The 11,755-nt window shown below is 34.6% G+C and overlaps 1 protein-coding gene across 1 annotated transcript; it reads right to left on the bottom strand.

The window, feature by feature from the left end:
- Positions 1 to 210: 210 nt before the first annotated feature.
- Positions 211 to 11,609, bottom strand: LOC120347890 (uncharacterized). The gene is made up of 11 exons (XM_039418004.2): positions 11,221 to 11,609; positions 10,657 to 10,804; positions 10,350 to 10,465; positions 9,854 to 9,965; positions 3,824 to 3,966; positions 3,318 to 3,449; positions 3,054 to 3,205; positions 2,574 to 2,692; positions 1,847 to 2,048; positions 1,533 to 1,712; positions 211 to 1,030 (listed from the first exon to the last, which is right to left on the bottom strand). The coding sequence occupies exons 1-11, from the start codon at positions 11,470 to 11,472 to the stop codon at positions 832 to 834; spliced, it is 1,755 nt and encodes a 584-aa protein (XP_039273938.2). The 5' UTR covers positions 11,473 to 11,609; the 3' UTR covers positions 211 to 831.
- Between the last annotated feature and the right edge of the window lie 146 nt (positions 11,610 to 11,755).

Here is an 11,755-nt window from a genome sequence, read left to right as displayed (position 1 = left end):
CTTCATCCAGTTAATTCCCATACCATGCAACCTGTATCTGCGTTGTAAGTGTCGCTACATGAAGACCTCACTAGGTCCTTCGCGGCTCCTGTCACATGATTAACAAAATTAGTATATTTATTTGCTGTATATATCAGTTTTCTAAATACTTGTGTGTTGTGATGACAAGTAAACGATTGATTGATTGAATAGGGTCAAATATTAAACAGTTGTATCCTTAAACGCGTGACTTATGCGAATCATTATTGTTCGTAAATCAACTGAAATACACAATCATATAGTGGTATTAACATATTTATATATTTTATTATCCAACTTCTTCAGCTTTCTCATAGCAATATGATCTTGTTTTATTACTAATTTATTAGTTAAAGCAACTGTACATGTCATTTAAATAAAGTATGTATAACGATAAAAAACGACTGTCTTTGAAAGTATTTTTGTCTGAAACACAAAACTGATAAGATTTGGTATTTTATACCGCATAGATCGTTTTTTAATGAATGATATAATTTAGACAATTTTGCCTAGTAAAAATTGAATACCCACCCATTGCGAGCAACATCGAACTTCAAATTTAAAAGTTAAAAAAAATAATAGCAACATTTGGTAAACTTTGGCGAATGTTGAAAAAAGAAAAATCAATAAAATGCCAGAAAAAAAAATGAAATTTTGAATTCAAAATTGTACTAATGTTAGTGTATCCTGGGAAAATCTTCATACCTCTGCAATAATAGGGACAATTTGAGACTATAAAAGTACATAAATTATGTGTCTAATGATTTGATCTTGCTCTAACTATCATAATCTAATTTAGTTTAGTTCCCATTGCTAATCGTATGACTTGAGACCCAACAAATCCGCCGTTCTAATCATTTTCCCATCCGGCCCAAATCCTGGTTCAATTTTAGGACGAGGGGGAGGAGGATTCTCTTCATCTACATCATGTGATATCTTAATTCTCATTTCTGCTGCTAATGTATTAGTGCCCTCTCCTTCGTCATCATCGCCTGGTCTTTTACGCAGATACCTGGATATATGTGAAAACATGGCAACATTGTAAAATACATGAGTGTAGAATCAAGTTGACTTCACCGCGGATATTACCTATACAGCAGAATTTCGTAATCGAACATTGTTAGACGGATTTTTAATTAGGATTGTAAGCGTTAGAGTATCGAAGGGTCTGTCACTAGATCCTATCAAACCGACTAAAAACGCCACATTTTCTGATACTATGACATTTTATTAGGAGTTTTGAGATCCTCAACCTGTTTTTAAATTCAGGCTATGAGATGAATTTAGACGTGATGAGCTTACGAAATGAAGTTGATAGCCGGTTGAAAAAAACAAAAACCTTACTTGATCACAAGTAGAGAGATAATTTTCACTCCTATTAGGCGCGGTTGTTCAAAATACAGCCAGTAATGAAGCATATTGACTGAATTCAGCCATATTTTTTTCAGTAAAAATACCTCTCCGTGTTTCCTGAACTTATTTCAGGAAATTTTTGGTTTCGAAATTCAACTAACCTGCATTTCCCCAAGTCCGTCCAGCCATGCTGCATTGTCTTCATCATAAGTTCCATGGAAAAGTTTCGTAAAACTGATCTCATGAATGTTGTTCTTCTCTTTTTTGGTTTCTTATTTTCTTCTTCTTCCTGTTTTCTCCTCGCTTCTTCTTCTTCCGCTGCTTCATCTTTCTTCTTATCCCTAAAAAAATGAATACTTATTTATACAACTTTAAAAAAAAATTCTACGCTAATTGTTAAATATAACAGTTGTCATGTTAAACGATAATTATCATGATTTTTTTTTAATTTTTAGTTATAAATAAATATACAAACCAATTAATGATCGCATCTACATTGCGAAAAAGTGTTTTCTTTTTTGCTTCTAACTCTTCATGTAATAATCGAATATCATAGAGTTTAAGTTTTCTTTGATTTTCGTAAAATTGTTGAGGCTTTACATTGTGCAACTGATCGAGAAGACTTTCAAGGCTGGGTATTATTTCCTCCAAATCGGCCGAATCAGGATCTTCGTCTCCTGCAATATACAACTCTCAAATATATTTGGGAAATGATAAATAATATATTTAATATATTTTTTACAAATTTCTGCTGTCAAAATTTTTTCAACACTGCTTCATCCATATTTTGAATAAATGACAGAAAGCTATTTATCGGTTTAGGTTAAATTACATATAGCCTAAGAATGTGATGATCAATCAATTGTTGACATCAATTGTTTCAAACCTGCCTCACGCTAGATAACAGCCACCCTCAGTATTTCGAGTTATCGTATCTTAAATCTCCATTTTTTTTTATTTATTTATTTTTTTTTCTTAAATCTCCAATATATATATAAAGTTTATTGTATGAAAAATGTCAAACGACGCTTCAGCCGATAACATTGTCGGCTTCAATTTGGATTTCGAGGATTGTGTCTGGTATAGTGTATGTGTAACAGAGAGAATCGCAAAATATTTACAATCAAAATACCTCATGAAAAATATCAAAGTTTATTGTCACCCAGAGTGCCTTCAATGGACCAATGCATAGGCCTACTTACCTGGTTTCTCTCCCAAATTTGGACAGGTTTTAGGTCTTTTTGTATCATCTTTGTTAAACAAATCATTGCTTGACGATGTTCTTTGACCTTGCGAAGTTTGACTGTAATTTTTCCTCCCTCTGTTAATAAAGAACACATAAGTATCTTAATAAGGTTTTCGATTTTTATACAAAAATGAATTATCGATTTTACTCTCATTGTAAGGAAGTTATAAAATGAACTATTTCTTTACTAATCACAACATATTTCATTCTTCGTTAAGACTGAATAAATAAGAAAAGAGTTTTATATAATTTTTTCATAAATTTATTCAAACTAACTCAGCATATAAAGCATAATACTGATTTGAAACTTCGATAAAATTGGATCGTTTGCTTGCATGCAAATAGTGTTAATCATATTGTCATTAGGTTATAAATATTTATTGCTGGAAATATTGATTTCGCATTTTTATTGATGAAACATCAAATCAAAATATACTTCTCAGTTGAAGTTTGGTAAACTTTTTCAGAAATGTCCGTTTCATCTTGTTCTGCGACCGTTGGGAGAACTGAATCATCTTTATCTACCTCATCGTTTTCTTTCCCATTCTTCTCGATTTTTCCAGTTTCTTGTACTGGGTCATCCATTGTCTGTTGAGATAAAGAAAATAAAGTACCTATTTTTACTTCTATCATATTTTTTCCCACTATGAGGTTTTTTTCTCGTTGATAAAATTTCACTGTTAGAAAAAAAGTCTCTTACCTGATGCAAAATCTTTCTATATTTGTCTGCAAATTCTTTTTTCATAACGTCGTTCTCCATCTCTTTTATTTCATCTTCAGTTAAATGAGACTTGATACGACCCACCTTTTTTGTCAGTCTTCTATAATTTACCTGGACAGTAGCGTTATGTTATAGATCTCGAAAGCACTTCGGATTCTTTTACATTGTTTAAACGATGACTTGTTAATACGGTTTACCTTCTACTGAGACATAACCGAATAAATCAAAATAGCAAATATCTAATGAATCATCGTATACAAGAAATAAAATAGCTGAATGCTGTTTCAATTTGCAAATATGGAAGACTACGTTATTATGTTTATGTTTCTTCACTACATATTTGTTCGGAGTTTCTCGAAATTTTGATGTGGTATGTGAAATCGATGTAACAATTTTTGTTGTATAGTTAAATATATTTTTGCATGTTATTTGCAAAGTGTTTATATATAATGTTGATTCAATTAAAAACAATAAATACTGTGTACCTGTGTACTTTTTGAGTTCAAGTCAATTATTTTCATTACATATTCTTTTTCAATTCCGAGCATTTTCTGTTTTCTGCAAAGCAATTCTAGTTCCCGGTGATTTCTCCGGAGAGCAATATTTTCGTTATCCGTCGAGCCCAACCCTAGTCGAGGTTTGAACAATATATCAGATGAGTTTGAGTCCATTGCCAAAATATCATCACTTGTTTTCGATTCATTTGAATTTTTCATTTTACTGTAACTTTTTTATGTATTGATAAACGCTGAATGAATCAACATAAATATGTTGAAAGAATTACAATCATATAATTCACTATTGAAAAAACTTTTTTATATCAATTGGAATTTTCACCTTATTTTATGAAACAAAAATAATTCTCGCATTGATTCTAATTAAAAATATTTTTAAGACTATATCGTATTAGTAGCTTTTCTTAAATCTATCTAAAATATGCGAAAAAATATTTAACGCGAAAAAATATTTAATTTTTAAGAATAGCTTTTGGTGCTACACATCAAGATGTAGATGTATTTGCGCCTCCATGTCCACTGTTCGGCTTTTCATAATTATTTATTTAGATTAGGAAATTTACGGACACAGTTATACAACGCTTTAAAAAAAAAATTTTTTCTCAATTTTTATATTTTATTGCAAAATAACCTACATCACATATTAGAAAAGATTGAACGTATACCAAATTTATCCCAAGAAACTACAAAACTTATTTCCATGGAAGCACAAAATCCAATTTCTTCTGATCTGACATCGAAATCAAGATACAAGTACGTTTTGCTCGCTCAACTTTGTTTAACTGGCCAGTTTCTAAGTGTTGGTGTGTAGTCTCAACTTGGATGAGTGCGGATTTTAAATCTCAACACCACAACTACGTTTCTATTTGGACACAATTTCGTCCGGAAGTGGCAATTGAACAATGATCACCTTTGACTTCACAAGGATCCACGGTCGTGTTAGGCCTACTTGATTAGTCGTAACCACATCGATGGCATGATTTTTTGTTTAGCTATTACGTAAGTAGTACCCTCTTATGCGGCTGATGGAGTGCCCGAAGTCACTAACGATACACTTGTAGACTTGAAGAAGTTGTTGAAACTGCCGAATTGAAATTTTTACTAAACATTTTATTTATTTAAATTTCCATGATGTTTAGGTCAAGGATGTAAAATTGATCACAAAAAACGTAGTTAATTGTGTATTCTTATAGAACAATGAGGGTAGATGCCCGCACAATTGTTTCCACTTGCAAATGTTCCATAAAGTCATTTTAGTGCAAAGCTGCGACATCAAACCCAATTTAATCCGTAGAAACGCACTCCTGCGATTAAAAAAAGTAAATCTAAATTTTCTGGCACCAGTTTTGCATATATGGATAGTATCATGCAATAATATATATATACAAAAGTATCAAGACACAGATATGACAATTTGGAATTTGCAGTCTTTATTTTTGGAAAACATGATGATACTACATCCAAAAAGATTTATTTGTTTTACTCATTCTGATTGAGCCTAAATTTTCGCCTTTCTACTTTTTCAAAACGAAATCTTGTGGTTCGCTATATTCTCATAAAAATTTATGAAGAGCATGTGAACAAGCCAATCAACTTAAAAATGTATGCTAAAATAGCCGACCGCCAAGGGCGGAGAACTTTTTAAAACTTCGAGCAGTTTAATGTGAAGCCTAAATTTTACGCGATCATTATAAACGCATCGTAGCAAATTGATAGATATTCAAAAAATAGCACAACAGAATTCGGGTAGGACTACGTTCGCCAGGGATCCTAGTTGAATACAAAAAAAAATATATTATTAAAAGCCGTATAGAAGACTCTTCTCGCACCGGTATTTAAAGACAATCGCACGCAATGAATGATTTCCGAGCATCGGCTTCCTTTTTTACTTCTGTAACATTGGGTAAACACCAAAATGCCACCGGTGACAATACAATTGAAATTCCCAATAGCTAGAATTAGCTACCAGTACTTTTTATGGCAGATAGTTGAATATTCAGAATGGTAAAGTATATTGAAAATTTTTCTGGGTTTAAGGGTCGGGGAGGTGTTATATTACAACAACAACAACAAAATACGGCAATTTAGCAAACAATTTGTAGGTCTACTCGCTCCCGACGTATGTGAACCAAGATGGCGCACAGCCTGAACCCTAACCTGATACACATACTATGTTCAGGATGTGTGCCATCTTTGTGCACATACTTCTGGAGCTCCGAAATTCTATCTAAAGGGAACAAAACAACTTATGTTTAAGATAGGCTATATAATGAAGAAGAAACCACGCAAAAGTTGAAGAAGATTTTAACGTTACGTTGTCGAGATATAGGACCTAATGTCTATCGCCAGATGAATTCGTCCAAAATGAACTCTACCAGATTTGAAAACACTTCTTGCCGATATTCTTAAAATTAGCCATTATTCTATGCCCGTAGAATTAATTCTAACATTCAAATTTGATTTAAAAAGCAGTAAAAATATGGTTACAAAACAATGAATAAACATTTAGTATCCTGATATTACCATTAATCTTCTGATATTTTTCAGTTAGATACAGTCTAATCCAATGGTTCCCAAACTTTTTCGACAATCGCCCCCCTATAGTAGTTTATACAACTTCATCGCCCCCGACTCGGGTGATCGACTATCGGCTACGGCCCAGGGGACGGCAAATTTTATGTCGCTCACGGGACAAAATTCAGCGTTGCCATATTTTTTGCGGGTCGAATAAATTTTTTGAAATTAAAAACGGAACAGTGCGCGAAAACTGCGACAATTCGTGAACTCAACTCAGTCGTCTTATTAAAAAAATATTACAATGACATTTAATGTGGCACTGTCTTGTTGCTGCATCACGCTGGATAGCTTTACGACGCCAAGATTGGAATATTTTCTAAATGGGAATCACTAATCCCAGTTCTTTGCTTTAGGATATAATAAAATTTAGTCCAAACGTGTCTCACGATAAATTCTGTTACGTAAAAAAATGTAATTTACTCCTCGAGCGTAGATTATAAATAAAAAAAAAATCATCGTCAAAACCGCCGTTTGAATGTTTACCCGGACATAGACTTCCTTGTTTACTTCGTAACATTGGCCAATCAGCAAGATGCAGAAAACGTGACAATGCCCCCTTTCACATCCGCTCAGACACGCTCACTCAGACAGATTCTCAGGCGTGGTCGTGAACATTACCTCAGTTTCGCGATTTTGAATTATGTTCGTTAGTTTTTAGTTGTTTTTCAGAAATTTAAATATGAATCAAATAAATCAATGATTACTTTGTCTTCTTATGAGTTTCAGTTAAATTACAGGAATCAAAAATTAGTGTAGGAATAGCTGTGATAGACTAGGATCAAATTCTTTATCGGTACTTTTAAAAAACAGATTGTTGAATGGTGTGTATTAGAATGATAGTTTGAAACAAATACCCCATTTTACAGGCAACAACTCGCGAAACCACACTTAAAATAAACACCGAAAAATTTAAAATGGTAAAGTATGGGAAGAATTTTCCGCGATCAAAGGTCGGGGAAGGTCCATTCAGTGAATCGTCCCGGGCCAGATTATTTTACTCCGGCCGTATTTTGCCGACCACTGGGATACGCAACTACCGTACCTTACTGCGAAGACGAGTCCAGAAAACCTTTCGCGTGTGATAATCGCCCACGTGATTCAAGCCTGCGAATGCACACAGATTACAGAATTAGGTGCGCCGAACATAAAACAGGTTTCGCGAAATCGCCCCCCTATCGCCCCTTTCAACTTTTTCGCCCCCCTCTGTATCGTTTTCGCCCACTGGGGGGCGATATCGCCCACTTTGGGAATCACTGGTCTAATCCACTAACACTAATACACTAAGCACTAATCTAACAAGTGCTTTTTCGTTTATATCAGTTCATCCAACAACATATGAGAAGTGCAATATCTTCAAGGAAAAGTACTCATTTAATATAACTTCATCAGTGGACCCCATGGAATCGCGCTGTGGACCAATGAGGGTCAACCTGGAGCATGTTGGGAAGCCCTGCCGTAAACGAACCATTTCCAACATGAAGTACTTGAGCAAAACTTGACATTTTTGATTGCATTACGTCTTATTTGCCCAGCGACTTGCCATATTTAATATTGTTCAATTGTTTTACTTGCTTATAACGCTTTTGTGTGTATAACGATTTGCAGAGATTGGCGTGCGTGCGGGTCGGGTCGGGCTTCTCTATCGCTGACTTTGTTTTACATTAATATATGTTTATAAAAAATATATATATACTAAAACTATGTGTGGAATTCAAAAAACTTCTAAATAAAATACGAAATTTCTGGTTTGCTTCGGGCTCTGGCCTGCAAATCCAGTTAATTTGTCCGCCTCGGGTCGGTTCGGGTTTAATACCCACGGGCCCGGGTCGGGCCAAGCTGGAATTTTTGAGCTCAATCTCACATCTAGCGCAGACATTGTATGCCGGTACTCGTCTTTTCTTATTAGACATGAAGTGTACATATGGATACATATACATTTCTTTTTTCTATCTTCTTCTTGTGAAATTTTTTTCTTTTCATCAACTAGTGGACCAATTGCTTTGAAAATTTTAGTGGTTACAGATTGTACTTTTCGCCAGAATACCTTTCATTATATTTTAAAAATTTCAGTGGGCTCTATGAGATTCGTTTATTTGGGTGCGATGACGTCATCAAAATTGCGCACCTTGTGGCGGTTCACTGATCTGGTTGTCAGGTGAAGTCGTGAACATTGCGGTACCGGTAGTCTGCTGCGACAGATTGCATATTTGGTTGTGATCTTCGTGTATATATATTTAAGCATCGCTCTCTTGTTAATCCTGTGGGATGAAAATACGGTCAAGTGTCTTGGAAATAGCTATACCCAGAACGACGGTTAACAAAAGATAATGATTCGCTACATGATTTAGCTATTTTATAAACTTTCTGTCTTTCCGAAATAAATGCGTAAAATACTCTATAACCATCGAGGTCGCTAGTCACATCGCCGCTTTCACAGATTCAGCATTTAATAAAATCCAGAGCATCTTAAACGAGTACCTGACTAGCTAATTCACGCTTTCATTTAATATAAGTCACGGTATAAACAAGAAAAGTCCAGCACCGATTGAAAAAATTCCGCGATATTATAATCCATGGATATTTACAGCACAGCTAAATTTGGATGAAAATTCCACCAGAAAATGCAACACCTTCAAATTATTAATTCGTTTTTTTTGTGCCACATGGAGATAAGTTTCATTACACACCGGGTTTTAGTCTATTCTGCAATGTCCCTGTACTCTAAACGCCAATACAATTGCAATGTGTCACAGACTAAAATGTCCGTGTTTATGTTATGTCAATATTTTTTTATATGTTTATTGTGCAGGTCTTTGATTCAGTGCTGTTTTGTCGGGTATGATTATTGTCTTACATTATGAAATCCGAACATCCACGAGGTGTGAGACAAAATACATTTCTCTCAAATTTCGTCGGGAAAGGCTCAAGGGTAGTTGCGTTTTGAAATAGCAATCTGGAATCTTGAGTATTCGATTTACCAACCACAGTAAAAAGACCAGAACTGTGACAAATGTTATTCTAACGTAAGTGTTTGTTCATTGTATTTTGTTAGCACTTCGCGTGGTTCCGAGTAACGGGAAATCTCGTTCCTCATTAACCTATAACTATAAAGTTTTATGTGTCATGAATGCGTTAATTCAAGTCTAAAGTAGTCGTCAATCCATATATTTTGGTCTATGCGTTTTCCCAATCAAAACTAGCGCCAGATGATGACTCATTCGTATTTTTTATTACGAGCATGTCGATAAATCAATCGCTCTTGTTATATCAAATTAGAACTGTTATTAACTATCTAACTGATGAAAAAGAAATACACTACAATAGCGGTACAAATTACTATTACGAATAGTGCTATTTGAACTTCCTTTTTCATCTTTTGTACAAATGGATTCCCCTCTAATATCTCGTTTGTTAGGGTTGCACCTTTGTTTTTGTGCGGGAACGGCAAATCAGGCATCGGAACATCTAGAAACTTGCACAAAGGTTCCCATCCATCTGAACACTTGAACACGAGAAGCTTTTCCGGAGGAGCATTCTAAATCGGTTTGAATATCATTCAAATTTCTACGTAGTTACAACATGAAAAAAACTGAACGGGTTGAGCAGAAAAAGATATTTGCAATAGCTATAACCACAATACAAATCGAATAACAAAATTCTCGTAACAGACATTCAAAAGACAGCAGAATTCCGAATAAAAAAATGTTACCAGGGAATTTAGGAAAATGTGATTTGCTGCAAAAGTAATAGTTTTGAAGAACAAACTTCCATTTTGAAAACTGGCATTTTGAAAGTTGGGAAGCTAATATTTGGTCACAATTACAAAAACAGCATAGAAACTAACAACATTAGAAAAAAATTCATATGTGCACTCCATGCCCAATAACATGATAAATCAACAACATATCGGTGAATTTACCTGCAAAACATATGCGTTATGAGCCCTGTATTTCAATTTCATCAGCTGTTCATTCAGATACGACAGACTAAATGGCTTCCATAAAAATGAATCATTTATCCCAAAAGCAATTCTACCTAGGAGGAACAATACGTTAGATGATCATAAAAGGCAAAATAGTCCATAAAAGGGAAAAGTGGTTTATGATTTTAAGATTATCTTACTTTATGGATGCATCCTCAAAGAATATAAGTGTTGAGTACTACTATAATTTGTACCGAAATGACAATTGCACTGTTCCTTTCATACTGATTTAAAAATTTCTCACCATAATTTTCAAAATTGACCATCATTCTACTTCCTGTTGGAGATATCCAAGTGAATAGTCGCGCGATTATCTTGCTCTCACTCTCTCGTATTTGATTTGCTGCACTCATGAACCAGGATTCTTCATCATCTCTGATCATTAAAATAATCTGAATATGGATAGAAAAGCAATTACAATAAACCATTTCTACACGGACGTTTTCTTAATTGTCGTTTTCAGCATTCAATTGAATTCGGAATTATTTTGTTCGATTATTAAACAAAAAACTTACGCATATCATGACTAAACATACTTTTTTCCTATTAATGAATAAATCGATAATAAAAATCGTAAAAATCAACGACGCTTAGTGCGTGATTACGGTGAATTATAAACGTGATTCTCAAATAACAGCCCGTGCGTGAAATACGGAGACTGGCTTGCTTATCAGACAGGCCAAAATGGTGTCAACTATATGCAATCACTGTTGACTATGCCATCTTGTTCCTAATGCATCGAACGACACCCAGTTCACATCAGCGTTCTTGATAATAAGATCACAACATTATAATAACGTCTACAAACCTTTGAATCTGGAAAAGCTTTGTAGATTTCTTCCCAGAAACAACACGCCGGGAAGTCAGTTACAGCGTCAATATCTTTATACATATTCCGGAAATGTTCTGTTGTCCATCCATGGTGTAAAATCTGAGCCCACTCGTCAGCTAAATAGGTAGCGTTTTCTTCGAAATCATAGACTGTATATCCCAAAATTCGCAGCGCCGTGCAAACAGATTTCGTTCCAGTTTTAGGGAAACCCGCCGCTATTACCTTCATCGTGTATCACTTAATTTCATTCCTGAATGTTTGGAGCGTACAATTATCCTGAGGCTGGCTGATAATCTGTGTGCACCAGACCGTGTAGCTAACGATGAATGTCTGCTAGATAGGCTAGCTAGACTGATGTATCAAGTTCTGCAATATATCTCAAATCTACATACGTATTCCTAAAATAAAGAATGCAATTAAACAAGATTTTCCAATATAAAAATAAACTGCGGCCTTACATATGATGCGCTATGCATAGACGAAGTAGTAGAATTGAATTTAGTTCAGCGGT

Source organism: Styela clava, chromosome 11 (assembly GCF_964204865.1).
Source record: "Styela clava chromosome 11, kaStyClav1.hap1.2, whole genome shotgun sequence".
NCBI classification, from domain to species: domain Eukaryota; kingdom Metazoa; phylum Chordata; class Ascidiacea; order Stolidobranchia; family Styelidae; genus Styela; species Styela clava.
Note: the sequence above shows the minus strand (reverse complement) of the source record. Positions and strands in the feature narration are given on the sequence as shown.